At 36.6% G+C, this 19,807-nt stretch overlaps 1 protein-coding gene across 1 annotated transcript in view; it reads right to left on the minus strand.

Annotated features, from left to right (window-relative positions):
- The window catches only part of LOC103046400 (titin), a 240,982-nt gene extending 234,166 nt beyond the window's left edge, over nucleotides 1-6,816 (minus strand). Inside the window, exons 1-2 of the mRNA XM_049482788.1 lie at nucleotides 6,551-6,816; nucleotides 724-990 (exon numbers count right to left, since the gene is read on the minus strand). Coding sequence (XP_049338745.1) covers nucleotides 724-990; nucleotides 6,551-6,668 — 385 coding nt within the window. The 5' untranslated portion in view covers nucleotides 6,669-6,816. The remainder of the gene's footprint in view (nucleotides 1-723; nucleotides 991-6,550) is intronic.
- Between the last annotated feature and the right edge of the window lie 12,991 nt (nucleotides 6,817-19,807).

Consider the following 19,807-nt stretch of genomic DNA (forward strand, 5'->3'; position numbering starts at 1 on the left):
GTTCAGTATTGAATTGATCCGGGACGCGCTTTGCCCCGTACTTTTGAGGTTAGTTATTAAGGCGGGTGATTTGTTTCAGAGACACCTCTGCGGCACTGCCCCCCTCCGCTGGAGAACAGCCACTCCTTCTAAACAGAGGCTGCGACTCTCATTGGTCATGACATGGAGACTCACAACCAATCAGAAGCGCAGCCTCTGTTCAGGGTGGCTGTTCTCCAAGCAGAGGGGGGCAGCGTGGTGGCTGTAACTGGGTTCTAAATCACTCCCTTCCTATCAGTGAAACAGCGCACAATTTACCACTGGTTCACACACAATATAGTGCACTATTCCTGTGATTGGGAGTGATTTAGAACACAGAGACCAGTGCTAATGTACGACAATAAACAGCATGCAGCAGGAGAGAAATGAGAGGCTGAAGAGGAGAATACAAGGAGAGGGAGCAGTGTCAAGGTTCCACGTGCAACAGGCGTCTCCAGAAGCTGATATGGTATTAAATTCACATTAATAACAAAGCTCAAAACAATTAAACACAAAACAATTAAACAGCACTGCACACTAGGGGTGTGGCATATTGTTTGGTACGCGATCATATTGCCAATTTTTTTGTGAATAGGGTATAATACGTGAACGATATTAAACCCTGAAATATCGTGCCATATCACCCATGCGTAATTATCACATCAGGGTACCCTTTCACCAAAATATAAAAAAAAGTAAACTTACCTCTCACTGTAAGAGTAACTTTATTACTGTTCTGTGATGATCTGGGTCTGTTATCTCTCTCTCCTCTACACCAGTACTGATCCTGATCTGCTGCTGAACTGATGATGAGGGTGTGTTTCTTATATGTAAATGTTGTAATCTGACTGCTGCCTTTATACCACTGATATCTCCATCCCCAATTACCAGTAATCTCACACTTCAGAGTGACTGACTCTCCAGTGAACACAGTACTGTCTGGATCTACAGTCAGTGAAGCTCTGGGTAAATCTGTGAGAAAGGGAAAAACATTTTTAGTTCCTTTAACATCAACATATTCCTGATGGCAATAAAAAACTGAACATCTGTGATAGTGAGATGAATGAAGACTGTAGAGATGTGATAGTGAGATTAATAAAGACTGCAGAGATGTGATAGTGAGATTAATAAAGACTGCAGAGATGTCATAGTGAGATTAATAAAGACTGTAGAGATGTGATAATGAGATTAATAAAGACTGTAGAGATGTGATAGTGAGATTAATAAAGACTGTAGAGATGTGGTAGTGAGATTAATAAAGACTGTAGAGATGTGATAGTGAGATTAATAAAGACTGTAGAGATGTGATAGTGAGATTAATGAAGACTGTAGAGATGTGATAGTGAGATTAATAAAGACTGTAGATATGTGATAGTGAGATTAATAAAGACTGTAGAGATGTGATAGTGAGATTAATAAAGACTGTAGAAATGTGATAGTGAGATTAATGAAGACTGTAGAGATGTGATAGTGAGATTAATGAAGACTGTAGAGATGTGATAGTGAGATTAATAAAGGCTGTAGAGATGTGATAGTGAGATTAATAAAGACTGTAGAGATGTGATAGTGAGATTAATGAAGACTGTAGAGATGTGATAGTGAGATTAATAAAGACTGTAGAGATGTGATAGTGAGATTAATAAAGACTGTAGAAATGTGATAGTGAGATTAATGAAGACTGTAGAGATGTGATAGTGAGATTAATGAAGACTGTAGAGATGTGATAGTGAGATTAATAAAGGCTGTAGAGATGTGATAGTGAGATTAATAAAGACTGTAGAGATGTGATACTGAGATTAATAAAGACTGCAGAAATGTGATAGTGAGATTAATGAAGACTGTAGAGATGTGATAGTGAGATTAATAAAGACTGTAGAGATGTGATAGTGAGATTAATAAAGACTGTAGAAATGTGATAGTGAGATTAATGAAGACTGTAGAGATGTGATAGTGAGATTAATGAAGACTGTAGAGATGTGATAGTGAGATTAATAAAGGCTGTAGAGATGTGATAGTGAGATTAATAAAGACTGTAGAGATGTGATACTGAGATTAATAAAGACTGCAGAAATGTGATAGTGAGATTAATAAAGACTGTAGAGATGTGATAGTGAGATTAATAAAGACTGTAGAGATGTGATAGTGAGATTAATAAAGACTGTTTTGATGTGATAGTGAGATGAATGAAGACTGTAGAGATGTGATAGTGAGATTAATAAAGACTGTAGATATGTGATAGTGAGATTAATAAAGACTGTAGAGATGTGATAGTGAGATTAATAAAGACTGTAGAAATGTGATAGTGAGATTAATGAAGACTGTAGAGATGTGATAGTGAGATTAATGAAGACTGTAGAGATGTGATAGTGAGATTAATAAAGGCTGTAGAGATGTGATAGTGAGATTAATAAAGACTGTAGAGATGTGATAGTGAGATTAATGAAGACTGTAGAGATGTGATAGTGAGATTAATAAAGACTGTAGAGATGTGATAGTGAGATTAATAAAGACTGTAGAAATGTGATAGTGAGATTAATGAAGACTGTAGAGATGTGATAGTGAGATTAATGAAGACTGTAGAGATGTGATAGTGAGATTAATAAAGGCTGTAGAGATGTGATAGTGAGATTAATAAAGACTGTAGAGATGTGATACTGAGATTAATAAAGACTGCAGAAATGTGATAGTGAGATTAATAAAGACTGTAGAGATGTGATAGTGAGATTAATAAAGACTGTAGAGATGTGATAGTGAGATTAATAAAGACTGTAGAGATGTGATAGTGAGATCAATGAAGTCTGTAGAGATGTGATAGTGAGATTAATAAAGACTGTAGAGATGTGATAGTGAGAATAATGAAGACTGTAGAGATGTGATAGTGAGATTAATAAAGACTGTAGAGATGTGATAGTGAGATTAATGAAGACTGTAGAGATGTGATAGTGAGATTAATGAAGTCTGTAGAGATGTGATAGTGATCTTAATAAAGACTGTAGAGATGTGATATTGAGATTAATAAAGACTGTAGAGATGTGATAGTGAGATTAATGAAGACTGTAGAGATGTGATAGTGAGATTAATGAAGACTGTAGAGATGTGATAGTGAGATTAATGAAGACTGTAGAGATGTGATAGTGAGATTAATAAAGACTGTAGAGATGTGATAGTGAGATTAATGAAGACTGTAGAGATGTGATAGTGAGATTAATAAAGACTGTAGAGATGTGATAGTGAGTGTAATGAAGACTGTAGAGATGTGATAGTGAGATTAATGAAGACTGTAGAGATGTGATATTGAGATTAATAAAGGCTGTATAGATGTGATAGTGAGATTAATAAAGACTGTAGAGATGTGATACTGAGATTAATAAAGACTGCAGAAATGTGATAGTGAGATTAATAAAGACTGTAGAGATGTGATAGTGAGATTAATAAAGACTGTAGAGATTTGATAGTGAGATTAATAAAGACTGTAGATATGTGATAGTGAGATTAATGAAGTCTGTAGAGATGTGATAGTGAGATTAATAAAGACTGTAGAGATGTGATAGTGAGAATAATGAAGACTGTAGAGATGTGATAGTGAGATTAATAAAGACTGTAGAGATGTGATAGTGAGATTAATGAAGACTGTAGAGATGTGATAGTGAGATTAATAAAGACTGTAGAGATGTGATAGTGAGATTAATAAAGACTGTAGAGATGTGATAGTGAGATTAATGAAGTCTGTAGAGATGTGATAGTGAGATTAATAAAGACTGTAGAGATGTGATAGTGAGAATAATGAAGACTGTAGAGATGTGATAGTGAGATTAATAAAGACTGTAGAGATGTGATAGTGAGATTAATGAAGACTGTAGAGATGTGATAGTGAGATTAATGAAGTCTGTAGAGATGTGATAGTGAGATTAATAAAGACTGTAGAGATGTGATAGTGAGATTAATAAAGACTGTAGAGATGTGATAGTGAGATTAATGAAGACTGTAGAGATGTGATAGTGAGATCAATGAAGACTGTAGAGATGTGATAGTGAGATTAATGAAGACTGTAGAGATGTGATAGTGAGATTAATAAAGACTGTAGAGATGTGATAGTGAGATTAATGAAGACTGTAGAGATGTGATAGTGAGATTAATAAAGGCTGTAGAGATGTGATAGTGAGATTAATAAAGACTGTAGAAATGTGATAGTGAGATTAATGAAGACTGTAGAGATGTGATAGTGAGATTAATGAAGACTGTAGAGATGTGATAGTGAGATTAATAGAGGCTGTAGAGATGTGATAGTGAGATTAATAAAGACTGTAGAGATGTGATACTGAGATTAATAAAGACTGCAGAAATGTGATAGTGAGATTAATAAAGACTGTAGAGATGTGATAGTGAGATTAATAAAGACTGTAGAGATGTGATAGTGAGATTAATAAAGACTGTAGAGATGTGATAGTGAGATTAATGAAGTCTGTAGAGATGTGATAGTGAGATTAATAAAGACTGTAGAGATGTGATAGTGAGAATAATGAAGACTGTAGAGATGTGATAGTGAGATTAATAAAGACTGTAGAGATGTGATAGTGAGATTAATGAAGACTGTAGAGATGTGATAGTGAGATTAATGAAGACTGTAGAGATGTGATATTGAGATTAATAAAGACTGTAGAGATGTGATAGTGAGATTAATGAAGACTGTAGAGATGTGATAGTGAGATTAATAAAGACTGTAGAGATGTGATAGTGAGATTAATAAAGACTGTAGAGATGTGATAGTGAGATTAATAAAGGCTGTAGAGATGTGATAGTGAGATTAATAAAGACTGTAGAAATGTGATAGCGAGATTAATGAAGACTGTAGAGATGTGATAGCGAGATTAATGAAGACTGTAGAGATGTGATAGTGAGATTAATGAAGACTGTAGAGATGTGATAGTGAGATTAATGAAGACTGTAGAGATGTGATAGTGAGATTAATAAAGGCTGTAGAGATGTGATAGTGAGATTAATAAAGACTGTAGAGATGTGATAGTGAGATTAATAAAGACTGCAGAAATGTGATAGTGAGATTAATAAAGACTGTAGAGATGTGATAGTGAGATTAATAAAGACTGTAGATATGTGATAGTGAGATTAATAAAGACTGTAGATATGTGATAGTGAGATTAATGAAGACTGTAGAGATGTGATAGTGAGATTAATAAAGACTGTAGAGATGTGATAGTGAGATTAATAAAGACTGTAGAAATGTGATAGTGAGATTAATGAAGACTGTAGATATGTGATAGTGAGGTTAATAAAGACTGTAGAGATGTGATAGTGAGATTAATGAAGACTGTAGAGATGTGATAGTGAGATTAATAAAGTCTGTAGAGATGTGATAGTGAGATTAATGAAGTCTGTAGAGATGTGATAGTGATCTTAATAAAGACTGTAGAGATGTGGTAGTGAGGGTAATAAAGACTGTAGAGATGTGATAGTGAGATTAATGAAGACTGTAGAGATGTGATAGTGAGATTAATGAAGTCTGTAGAGATGTGATAGTGAGCTTAATAAAGACTGTAGAGATGTGATAGTGAGATTAATAAAGACTGTAGAGATGTGATAGTGAGATTAACGAAGACTGTAGAGATGTGATAGTGAGATTAATGAAGACTGTAGAGATGTGATAGTGAGATAAATGAAGACTGTAGAGATGTGATAGTGAGGGTAATAAAGACTGTTTTGATGTGATAGTGAGATTAATGAAGTCTGTAGAGATGTGATAGTGAGATTAATGAAGACTGTAGAGATGTGATAGTGAGATTAATGAAGACTGTAGAGATGTGATAGTGAGATTAATGAAGACTGTAGAAATGTAATAGTGAGATTAATAAAGACTGTTTTGATGTGATAGTGAGATTAATGAAGTCTGTAGAGATGTGATAGTGAGATTAATGAAGACTGTAGAGATGTGATAGTGAGATTAATAAAGACTGTAGAGATGTGGTAGTGAGATTAATGAAGACTGAAGAGATGTGATAGTGAGGGTAATGAAGACTGTAGAGATGTGATAGTGAGGGTAATAAAGACTGTAGAGATGTGATAGTGAGATTAATGAAGACTGTAGAGATGAGATAGTGAGATTAACAAAGACTGTAGAGATGAGATAGTGAGTGTAATGAAGACTGTAGAGATGTGATAGTGAGATTAATGAAGACTGTAGAGATGAGATAGTGAGATTAATAAAGACTGTAGAGATGAGATAGTGAGATTAATAAAGACTGTAGAGATGAGATAGTAAGATTAATAAAGACTGTAGAGATGAGATAGTGAGTGTAATGAAGACTGTAGAGATGTGATAGTGAGATTAATGAAGACTGTAGAGATGAGATAGTGAGATTAATAAAGACTGTAGAGATGAGATAGTGAGATTAATAAAGACTGTAGAGATGAGATAGTGAGATTAATAAAGACTGTAGAGATGAGATAGTGAGATTAATAAAGACTGTAGAGATGAGATAGTGAGTGTAATGAAGACTGTATTGATGATCACACTCACCTGATACAGTCAGTCTAACAGCAGAACTGGGCTTTGAGTAGCGTGAGGTTTTTGTCTCCTTTCCTCTGCAGGTGTATTCACCACTATCAGACTCTCTAACAGGACTGATTCTATACATGGGTTTTTCGATGACAGGAGTAGATGATTCTTTTTTAAACCAACTGTACTGCCAATCAGAAGCAACTCCTCCCTGTATGGAACACGTGAGAGTGACAGTCTCACCATCGAACACCTGGTTATTAGTTATGGATGCCACAGCTTTTGGTCTCTCTGTGGAAATAAAATAAACATTTTCAGAAGAAGTATTAGCATCCAAGTGTTTCATTAACCTGTTCTGATGATGTTAACTATGTGTTAAGTATTGTGAATTTGTTACACATACAGGTGCTTTTGGCTGTGATATAAGTGTCTAATAGATCAACCTGTCACAATGATTACATTATCATTACATTACTGTCAAGGTGGGCCAGGCAGGAAGATATGGAGGCGAACATAAATGGAGGTAAGGGTTTTATTTAAACAATAAACAAATAAACAAACAAAGAAACAAAGAAAAAAAAAACAAACGAGAGACAAGGAGAATAAACTAGGAACTAAAACAAGATGGAATAAACAAAACAGAACAAGGAAATAAACAAGAATAAACAAGAAATAAACAAGGAGTAACAAGAAACAACCCGAGGCAATAAACTAATGAAACGAGAACATAAACGCGGGATAGACAAAACAACAGCGGTTAGTGCAAAGACCAATGAACACAGACTGAAACACCAGGGCTGCGTCCGAAATCGCAAACTTTCATACTAAACAGTATCCAAAAGCAGTTTGTGAGATGGGGTAGTCTGTCCAAATACGCAGTAGGTGAGTTTGAGTATGTGAAAAGTTCCTGGATCATGTACTGCAAGGCCAGCACACTTCACACGCTAATATTTCCCACAATCCACCTGGAGCCGCGCAGAGTGGAGAGAGAGGGAACCGAGAGAGAAATTTATGAGATGAGGAGATTCAGATATCTAAACTATGCTGTTTGAGATATTGTGCTGTAAATGAGGGGTTTATGAGGGTTAGTTTGGGTTAAAGTAGCGAGTTTTAGGTCTGAGGGTTTATTATTAGTGGTGCTACAGACAGAAAAAAACTTAATTTTAATATCTGAACTGCTTTACTGAGCAGCGTTAGCCCTGTGTTAGTTCTGTTCTTTTCTACAGCACCAGCGTTTACTAATGCACTAGAGCCCTGTATACTGGTGCAGTACTGATGAGCTGGGGCAGTATAAACTCATCTGAGGTAAACAGACTGCTGATATCAGAGAGGCTCTTCAACAGACAGACTGCCATAAAGCACATTTATAAATTATAACCAAAATCTGACCATTTGAAAATATTTTGTTTTATTAAATAGCTAGCTAACGAGTGACACTTTTATGTTGTACTGAATTTATATTATATTTGTTTAATACCCAAGCTAAATTTTATTTAAGCAATAGAACACGAGAGGGAGTGTGTTATCACGATTAACATCAAGGCTGTGATCCGGTCGCAGGCACGAGCCGAAGGGGAGCCGTGATGTTATTCATGATAACACACGACTTCGAGTGTTCTATTGCTTTTATACAACAGTTTATTTTTACTAAATGAATAAAGAAAATAAATTAAAGAACTTTAAGAAATTCAGTTTGAATATGCTTTAATATGGACTGTGCCTTCCGCCAAAAAGTAGTTCCACCACAACTGTAACAGAACTGAAACTGATTTACAAAACGGTGTATGATTCATACAGACTAACACCACGAAATCAAAATTGGGAATAAGCGAAGATGGTAACGTTAGGACCGTGAAATAACGCTAATACTCTCCTCTCCTGCTCCGTGGAGTCGTCTTCAGGTGAAAGCTGCGCATTTTGAGCATTTCTGCTTGTTTTGCTGGGTGGTGTTGGTTTTAGCTATCCGGCTGGTGGTTAGGTTAGTGTAGCTTGCTTTAGCTTAGCATTAACTTAGCTTAGCCTAGCCTGGCTGGTTATTGTTCTGGCTGTCAGACGGCATTAGCCGAGCGATTTTCTTTCCCTTTTTCCCATGAAAGGCGAGTCAGCGCTGCGGGCTGCGGGCGAGCGTGCCGCAGATGAGCGCTAGCATGTGCTAAGCTAACGCTGCTGCGGGTGTCCTGTGTATATACGCCGTTACTCGGCAACGCATCGGCGGAGTGATACAGGTTTAGTGTGAAGGCCCTGATGTTATTACGAATATCATCACGGCTAGATCACTTCTCAACCAATCAGATTGTGAGGTCGGAACTATCTGTTGTATAAAATATAATATCTCTCTCTCTATCTAACTATCTCTCTGTCTCTCTCTTGGTCTCTCTCTGTCTCTGTATGTGTGTGTTTCAGATTCAACTATCCTGCCAGTAGAGCGAGGATGAAGACGAGGAGATGGAAAAAAAATGGTCAACAACAGATAAAATAAAACCACATTCTTGTATTTTGTGGGGAAATTTAATGTGTCAATATACAAGTGAGATAAAATATTATATTAAACAAGATAACTATAATAATCTCACCCCCAATTTTCATGAAACTGACTGGATCTATTGATTAGATTTAATTTTATTTAGATCAGTAATGCATATATGTTGGCCTTTATGTTTAACACTGTCAGTAAAAGATAATGTATAACAATAAGGATCATGTGTTTATATATTTACGCTAGAAAAGGGATTTCTGAGGTGAAATGGTAAGCACACACACAAAACTACCAACACCTGGTAGGTAACTAGGGGGCGGAGTTACAAATGAGACAAGAGGAGAGTACATATGAATGGAAAAGTACTGGGGAGAACACTGGTAGATAATAAACACAAAAACAACACAGAGCAGGACAAGAGTGGGACAATTACATGTTTTTATCAAATAATATATAGGCATGAACTCAATATTTTATTATTTTTTTTGCTCTCTACATTTGCTAGATAGCAAATACAAATAACAACATAAATTTATTTATTTGTACTCCAAAATATAAAGTGATGAATGCACATCTGCAGTGTACAGTGTGCGGTGTTGTATGTTCTTCTGGATGTTTTTTTTTTTTGTTTGTTTGTTTCTGATGTTTGTTGTTTTACCACTTATTTCAGGTTTACACTGGTTAATTTATCATAATTTATCACATAACATACTTTCTCTCACCAAATATAGGGTAAGTCAAAAGTCACAGGACACCCTTTTATAACAGAAAAAAAGGTGGTCATATATCAAATCAATTTTATTATAAATGAATGGCTGCAACCAGATTTGAATAACTCTTCAAAAGTTATCAACACAGAAATGTAAAATTCAGACCAGCATTCCATTTGAAAACTTGCCCTTAATCCAAGATGCAATATGTTCATGTTCAGACACAGGCAAAAAGATAGGCCTGCTCACCCATAACTTGCTACATATTCATATGACATTTTCCTCTTCGTTTCTGAACTAATAGGGGGTCCTGTGACTTTTGACTCACGCTGTATAAAAGCAGTAAACTTACCTCTCACTGTAAGAGTAAGTGTAGTACTGTTCTGTGATGATGTGGGTCTGTTATCTCTCTCTCCTCTACACCAGTACTGATCCTGATCTGCTGCTGAACTGATGGTGAAGGTGTGCTCCTTAGATGTAAATCTTGTAATCTGACTGCTGCCTTTATACCACTGATATCTCCATCTCCAATTACCAGTAATCTCACACGTCAGAGTGACTGACTCTCCAGTGAACACAGGACTCCAACTGGGATTTACGTTCAGTGTAGCTGTGGGTAAATCTGCAGAAAGCAAAATTATCCAATTCATTTTTACTTAGAATGTAAACAACTATAATACAGATGTAACACTTTACAATAAGAGTAAGATAAGACAACCAAATTCACCATACTTGGTGGGCACTTCGCTGGGGCACAGATGGAATTTGACCCACACACAGTGAGATACAGTGAGCACATAAACACACACAAAATTGCAGGTACCCCTTGGTTACTGAAAGAAACCCCACAATGGTCAAATAAATAATTTGAATCCGACTAAAGTAATAATAAATAAAAATTCTATAAAATGAACAAATACAAATAAATGGTTCAACAGAATAATTTTAAAAAGTGAACTGGACAAACAAGCCTGGACAAAAATGATGGTACCTCTAAAATAATGTGACCAAAACAACATGTTAAATCGATGTTTGTCCACTAATTAGCATCACAGATGTCTACAATCTTGTAATCAGTCAGTGGGCCTATATATAGGGTTACAGGAAGTCACTGTGCTGTTTGGTGACATGGTGTGTAAGACACTCAACATGGACCAGAGGAAGTGAAGGAAAGAGTTCTCTAAAGAGATTAGAAAGAAAATTACAGACAAGCATGTTAAAATGTAAATGTTAAGACCATCTCCAAGCAGCTTGATGTTCCTGTGATTACAGTTCACATGTTACTCAGAAATGTAAGATCCATGGGGTTGTAGTCAGCCACCCTGGGCGTGGCTGCAGGAGGAAACCTCTAAATCGAATCAAAGAGACAGATAATATGAATGGTTACAAAAGAGCCTAGAAAAACTTCTTAAGAGATTAAAGGTGAACTTCAAGCTCAAGAAACATCAGTGTCGGATCGCACCATCCATTGCTGTTTGAGCCAAAGTAGACGTAATGGGAGACAACCAAGGACACCATTGTTGAAAACAAAACATAAAAACAGCAGACTGAAATTTGTCAAACTACATGTTAACAAGCCACAAAGCTTCTGGGACAATGTCCTGTGGACACATGCAGGCCCGTAGTGGCTAATCGAGAGATTCGTGAGGATTCCCGATGGGCCGGCTCATGTCAATCTCGAGTTTGAGCCGGTTGGACGGAAAAAATTATTTTGACACTTAACCGTCACTTATCTAATCTTATTCTTGCATTAATTTCAATTCAACTACAGAACAGCAGAAGCGTCACTTGGCTGTGATGAAGGGTAAAAAGAGGCCAGGTGGAGCCGAAAAGGCCAGATTAAAAAAAAAAGACAGAAGATGAAAGAAGAAGCTGAAAATTAACAAACTTGTTTTCCAGAGGACAGATTCCAGCTGCAGCCGCCAGCTCTTAACACGCCCAGAAATATGTCATAATTAATATCTGGCTGTGTTTTTGAATAATTATAGACACTCAATATGCCATTTTAAAGCGTAGAATCTCTGTTTTTCATTTATCTACCTATTTAGCTGTATATCCTTTCAGAAAATAAACATTTAGGGCGAAATCTGCCTTGTTTATTAGAATTATGATTTATAATTTGCATATTTGCATTTTTGTACGTATTATATTTGCTCCAATGCAGAAACGTTATATATCATTCAAACCGCCTAAACCTCTGGATTACGGAGCTTTTTACTGTAGGATGTACTGTTCCTGAATTAGAGCCGAAAGAGTGCTTATACTTTTTAAAGCGCAGCTTTATAAACAGGCTCTTTGATAAGCCGAAGTCACTTCAGCACACACGCTCACATGCCCAGACTCCATCCCGCGCTCACCTCACACTCCTGCCTCAAAACACCACTCCACAAACCAGCAGAACCAACAAACCAGTCTCCAGTAATCCTCATTTATACCCAAACAGTGCTTGAAGAAATTTGAGCCATAAAATAATTAATGTCTATTTTAATCCGCTGTAACACAAATTCCCTTTAAGCTACCCATATATAACTTATATCTGATCAAATAAGTCCCCTTTTTGTCCATATTTTGACCATTACATGTTCAATTCAATCATTTTTAAATCATCAAGTGTTTTTAATTAATTTTGTAAAGGCTTCTAAGTAATATTGATTCACAAAATATATTTTTTAACTGTTTAAATCTTTATCTGATTTAAATTTGAATGAAACATGTTTAAGTGAAGGGTGTTCTGTTAACCTACCGACATATACTTGTACTTATATGCAATAAAAAGTTGCATATAAATAAAAAGGAGTTTATTGAAAAATTCCAGCTGCCAGTGTCTAAACTTTTCGTGCATACATGGAAGAAGCTGAAGGAGAGTATTCAGATCTTATGCTACATACAGATGTCAGACGGCTAAGTGGAGGCAAATTTCTACAGAGGTTTCGGGATCTTTTACCTGACATCAAAGAGTTTCTCCACATCTCAAACTTGAAGCATACACCCAGCTGAACGACAAACAGTGGCTCTTAGATCTGGCATTTATGACGGACCTAACCAACATGCTGAATCACCTGAATTTAGAGCTGCAAGGCAAAGACAGATGTGTGGTGGACATAATCAGCCCTGTGAACGCCTTCAGATGAAAACTAAAGTTACTCTCCTAAAAGTTGCAGCGTAATGATTTGCAGAATTTCCTAAACATGTCATCGGAGCTGGAAAAACAGGGAATGTCTTGCACCCAACTGAGTAGTGCAAGTTGGACATTGGGCAAATTCAGAACATGCTTTCAAACTTTGAACATCGCTTTCAAGATTTCAGCTTGCTTGAGCCCATTGCAACATTCATGTGCTTTCCATTTGACCAAACAGTTAAAGTTAATGTTTTGGCTTCAAAAATTGCATCATTGTTTCACATGGGACCATCTGCTCTGGAAAATTTAATTTTAGTTCTGCAAACTGACATTCAAATGAAGTCAAGGGCCTCTGCTGGGCATTTTTGTAACTTGCTGGCTGAAAATACCCAAACATGAGAAAATGTGCCACATATCTGACAGCATTTTTTGGATCAACCTACTTATCTGAATCAGCCTTTTCCCACTTGAAAATAATTAAGTCCAGATATCGGTCCACACTCACTGATGACCACTTGGAAACCTGCTTAAAAATTGGAATCAGCAGCTACTGTCCAGACTACACAAACCTGGCTGACACCATTGAGTGTAAATCATCAGAATGAGGTTAGTGGAATTTTTTGTGTGAATTTACCTGTATTGCTGATAATATCATAATGAAAATTAAAAAAATGAGGCCTGGTGGATTACGATGGCCTGTCCACTGGAAAAGTAGATCTCGGACCAGAAAAGTGTGGGCACGGTGGAGCATGTTTAAAAGGTGTATAACTGGAGTTCAAAATGAAAAAAAAAAAAATGTTTTTTACATAGTTCTGTGTTGAGGACATGAGTGCATATTTCAGTACAAAATGATCAATTTTTATATTTATAAATTCAGACTTTGCTCAGTTGCTTCATATTAACCTGTTCATGTTGGACCCATTGCGAGTGCTTATTCTCCTCTATAGAGATTTTTTGGCCTGGCATCGCTAGTTTTTGTGTGCATTTAGTTCAGCAGCCAGGTGAGTCTGCGATTTCCCAATATGAGAAATCATGTAATAGTGTGAAAGTATCACAACTGAAGGACTCATGATTACTGTCAGGGTGGGTGCAGGGAGGACGAGGAGGCGGACGCAAATGCAAACATAAACGGGATTTATTAACGAAAACAGGATATACAATAAACAAGGATTACTGAACACAGGACTGAGGAAAACGTGGGAAACATGGAACACTGACAGACGTTAAACGTACAAGGATCGACACCGGGGAAATGGAACACGAACCTTAAATAGAGGTGCACACACACAGGAAACATGAAACACCTGGGACGAAGGGGCGGAGCTACAAATGAACACAGGTGAGTGGAAAAACACTGGGAATGAAACACAGAGGAGCCGGGTCACATGAGAGACACAGACACGAGGAACAGGTAAATAAACATGACACTAGACAGGGCAACAGGGCAAGGCGTGACAATTACAGTACAACCAGTCGTGTCGTGTGAACAGCACAATGACTGACGACTAAAAAAGTCATGTAGTGTGAACCTGGCATTAGGAGGCAATAGGACTGGCTGCCTTGTCGGTGACCTTGCTCGGTAGACTCGCAGGTCTTCACACAACAGCTGACGTCTCTGTGATTGTAAATTGGTATTATGGTCATATGGTAGATTATAGGATAAGGTAAGGTTTGGGGTAAAGACTGACTTCTTTAAAACGTTTTATAGAGAGAAACTCACTTGACACAGACAGTGATACAGGATTGCTGTGAAGTATCGTAATAAGGTTGCATAAAATTAAAATACTACAGTAAAGGTACAACTTGTTTTTAAACCTTGATCAGGCTCCTGTTATCAGTTTTCAAGATAAGAAATGTTTATATGTTTTTTTCTGCAAAGCAGTGGGTCATTTTGTACAATAGTCAACCCAAGACTTAGACATGTTACAAAAATACAGACATTCCGACAAACTAGCGGCATTATGAGGCGCAACGGTCACACATTGATGGGACATAAACAAGAAGCGGGCCGTAGAGTAGACCGTCTCATTTTAGATTGAACTATGTGACCTTTTTAGCCTTCGAAGTCTATGTCTCCATCGACTGCACCCTTCAAAGGATCCTACAATCCCTGAATTGGGACACACTCCACAAGTGCCCAAAAGCACTCTCTGCACTGCAGTTAATTGTGTACATGTTCTCCCATCACTGACGTGATCATTTTAAGCTTCTAATTAACTAAATGGAAACACTTAGTGAGAAAACAAGTAGGACAAGTAGGTGCAAATTTTACAAACCATACAGTATGTTTCATAACATTTGTATCAAAAACTAAGTTTAACACATGTTCCACCTTGTTTGAAAATGTTTGAAAGCTGGTGTGATGGGCGTCACTAAGTCCCAGACATACTCTAGGTTTCAGTCTAAAATAATCTGGTGACTGGTAATCTGGTGAGATTCCTGAATCAGAACTGAGTCTGATCTGTTTAGGTGACTCAGTTCTGATTCAGGAATCTTACCTAAACAGATCAGACCCAGTTCTGATTCAGGAACCTCATCTAAACAGATCAGACTCAGTTCTGATTCAGGAATCTCACCTAAACAGATCAGACTCAGTTCTGATTCAGAAACCTCATCTAAACAGATCAGACTCAGTTCTGATTCAGGAATCTCACCTAAACAGATCAGACTCAGTTCTGATTCAGGAATCTCACCTAAACAGATCAGACTCAGTTCTGATTCAGGAATCTCACCTAAACCGGTCAGACTCAGTTCTGATTCAGGAATCTCACCTAAACAGATCAGACTCAGTTCTGATTCAGAAACCTCACCTAAACAGATCAGACTCAGTTCTGATTCAAAAGCCTCACCTAAACAGATCAGACTCAGTTCTGATTCAGAAACCTCACCTAAACAGATCAGACTCAGTTCTGATTCAGAAACCTCACCTAAACAGATCAGACTCAGTTCTGATTCAGGAATCTCACCTAAACAGATCAGACTCAGTTCTGATTCAGGAATCTCACCTAAACAGATCAGACTCAGTTCTGATTCAGAAACATCATCTAAACAGATCAGACTCAGTTCTAATTCAGAAACCTCATCTAAACAGATCAGACTCAGTTCTGATTCAGGAATATCACCTAAACAGATCAGACTCAGTTCTGATTCAGATTCTTATTTTAAGATTTTTTTCTTTTCTACTGTGCTCTGTGCTGTTGGTTGGCAGGAAAGGCAGCCTTTTTTCCTCTTTATGTCCAGCTCAAATGATGATACAAAAATATATCTTGTAGCTATTCATTTTAACGTATTACTGCTGTTTTGGGATAAAATGTATCTAAATTTTAACAGTTTCTGTAACCGTGTGTTGATTCTTCTGGGATCAGAGATCAGATTATTGTTTCAACCAATGTATCAATTACAGACTGTAACTCAAAGTTATCTTATTAAATACATCAGTTGGTCGTCACAACTATTTTATGTCACTGATGAACTTAAAGAACTCATATGCTTAGTTTTACTGGTTAAAGAACTTGAATGGTTCTTTGCCTGGTTAAAATGTTTAACAGACTGGTGGATTTTGTTTATTGTAAACCTGGTTTTCTACAGTACAAAAGTTTTTTTTTTACAGCTGTCACTGCATTACATTCTTTAGTGTTAAATGAACCCACTGATTAATAGTAAAGGCTGTATTTAATTCACTATGTTGGTGTTTTTCTTCAGTTAAACACACTCAGGAAGTTTTCGATCAGTCAGAGTCAGAGCAGGCAAAACATCACAACTTGCAAAGCAGGAGTTCTTCAAGACTAAAAGTGAACCATAGCATTCGTGGTTAGATCTGATCTCCTCTGTAGAGATGTGATAGTGAAATTAATAAAGACTGTAGAGATGTGATAGTGAAATTAATAAAGACTGTAGAGATGTGATAGTGAGATTAATGAAGACTGTAGATATGTGATAGTGAGATTAATAAAGACTGTAGAGATGTGATAGTGAGATTAATGAAGACTGTAGATATGTGATAGTGAGGGTAATGAAGACTGCAGAGATGTGATAGTGAGGGTAATGAAGACTGCAGAGATGTGACAGTGAGATTAATGTAATCTATCTATCTATCTATCTATCTATCTATCTATCTATCTATCGATCTATCTATCTATCTATCTATCTGTAGAGATGTGATAGTGAGGGTAGTAAAGACTGTAGAGATGTGATAGTGAGATGAATGAAGACTGTGGAGATGTGATAGTGAGATTAATGAAGACTGTAGAGATGTGATAGTGAGATGAATGAAGACTGTGGAGATGTGATAGTGAGATTAATGAAGACTGTAGAGATGTGATAGTGAGATTATTAAAGACTGTAGAGATTTAATAGTGAGGGTAATGAAGACTGTAGAGATGTGATAGTGAGATTAATAAAGACTGTAGAGATGTGATAGTGAGATTAATAAAGACTGTAGAGATGTGATAGTGAGATTAATAAAGACTGTAGAGATGTGATAGTGAGATTAATAAAGACTGTAGAGATGTGATACTGAGATTAATAAAGACTGTAGAGATGTGATACTGAGATTAATAAAGACTGTAGAGATGTGATATTGAGATTAATAAAGACTGTAGAGATGTGATAGTGAGATTAATAAAGACTGTAGAGATGTGATAGTGAGATTAATAAAGACTGTAGAGATGTGATACTGAGATTAATAAAGACTGTAGAGATGTGATACTGAGATTAATAAAGACTGTAGAGATGTGATACTGAGATTAATAAAGACTGTAGAGCTGTGATAGTGAGATTATTAAAGACTGTAGAGATGTGGTAGTGAGATTAATGAAGACTGTAGAGATGTGATGGTGAGATTAATGAAGACTGTAGAGATGTGATAGTGAGATTAATAAATACTGTAGAGATGTGATAGTGAGATTAATAAATACTGTAGAGATGTGATAGTGAGATTAATAAATACTGTAGAGATGTGATAGTGAGATTAATGAAGACTGTAGAGATGTGATAGTGAGAGTGATGAAGACTGTAGAGATGTGATAGTGAGGGTAATGAAGACTGTAGAGATGTGATAGTGAGGGTAATGAAGACTGTAGAGATGTGATAGTGAGATTAATAAAGACTGTAGAGATGTGATAGTGAGATTAATAAAGACTGTAGAGATGTGATAGTGAGATTAATGAGGACTGTAGAGATGTGATAGTGAGGGTAATGAGGACTGTAGAGATGTGATAGTGAGATTAATAAAGACAAAGTCTAATCTTTTCTATGCCTCTAATTGTCTAAAGCTTGATCTAGTTTGTTTTGTCTACTTTGCATTATTTTCCTTTTTTATTGTTCATGTTGATGTATAGGTGTTACCTCACTTTCTGGTTCAGGTTTTTGTTATATTGTTATTCCAGTGTTAGCAACATAAAAACACCCAAAGAAGCAGATCAGACTGTACCAATTCAAGACCTTGGAAAAAACTCAAAACACTACACTGTCCAACCTCCTCAATAGATTTAAACTGTATTATGAATGTTCTAAACACACACACACACCTCAATCAGAGCAGAGGGTCTCCAGGACTAGGGTTGATTAACCTAGGCATTAACAATAAAGCTAAATGTGATAGTGAGGGTAATGAAGACTGTAGAGATGATCACACTCACCAAATACAGACAGTGTAACAGCAGCACTGGTGTCTGAGTCACGTGAGGTTCCTCTCACTGTTCCTCTGCAGGAGTAATCTCCACTGTCATACGCTGTAACAGAACTGATAGTATACTCCTGTGATGAGCTGTATGGATAAACTGAGTTTCCTTTATACCAGGTGTATGGTGAGATAATCTGTCCTCTTTCTCTCTGTAAATCACATCTGAGAGTGACACTCTCTCCTCTGAACACCTGATTATCAGGAGTTATCATCACCACAGGTGTTGGCCTTTCTGTGTAAATAATAAATATATAATAATATAATATAATAATATAATAATATATAATAAATACATATTCAGAACAGATAATTGATTATAAGTAATTATTTAAAAACTCCTCCACATCCGTTTGTCTGTTAGGACCACAGATAATGTGAAACTAAAATTGTTTTTTAAAAAATGAAGATTTATTATTATTAATTAACTTTAATAATACACTAAAATGAAGGTGAGCATGCTGGCACAGCAGATTTAGTTTTATTCTGCATTTGACTGCAGGAACAGATGACCCATAGAGAAAGCCGGATCTGTGCTGGATTTTCTTGTCCAACACTTGGTTCTGGTATGATTAAGGGCATGCACTCCAAACAAAAAAACTATTAGACAATGTCCAGAACAAGCAGATTACACTGAGCGAGAATGAATTATTGTGTAAAACATTTACCAAAGTTTTAAACTGTACAGCACTCTGAGTAAGATTATTAAACAGGGAGGTATTAAATGTAACTCCCTGTCCTGCACATGTTGGTGAGATGACTGTAGAGATGATCACACTCACCAAATACAGTAAGAGTAACAGCAGCACTGGTGTCTGAGTCACGCCCAATTCCTTTCACTGTTCCTCTGCAGGAGTATTCACCCCTGTCAGAGTATTTAACACTCTGGATTGTGAGCTGCTGTTCTGTGCTGGATGGAGAAACTGGGTTTCCATTCTTATTCCAGATGTACGGCCCCACAATTTCTCCTCCTCCCTGTAGTTCACATCTGAGAGTGACAGTCTCTCTTCTGAACACCTGATTATCAGGAGTTATGATCACCACAGGTGTTGGTTTCTCTGTGTAAATAAAATAAATATTTAGAATAGATGATTGTAATGGATGTGTTTTTGTCTGTGTGGATTATAAAGAATGATTTAAACAGAACACACCTCCACAGCTCTGTCTGTTAGGAACACAAATAATGTGTAACTCTAGAAAAACCATAAAACTCATAAATATATTAAACTATATATTTATTTATGACTAATTTCCTTTAATAATCAGATGAAGGTGAGAATCTCTACACTGCAGC

Source organism: Astyanax mexicanus, chromosome 8 (genome assembly GCF_023375975.1).
Source record: "Astyanax mexicanus isolate ESR-SI-001 chromosome 8, AstMex3_surface, whole genome shotgun sequence".
NCBI lineage: Eukaryota > Metazoa > Chordata > Actinopteri > Characiformes > Acestrorhamphidae > Astyanax > Astyanax mexicanus.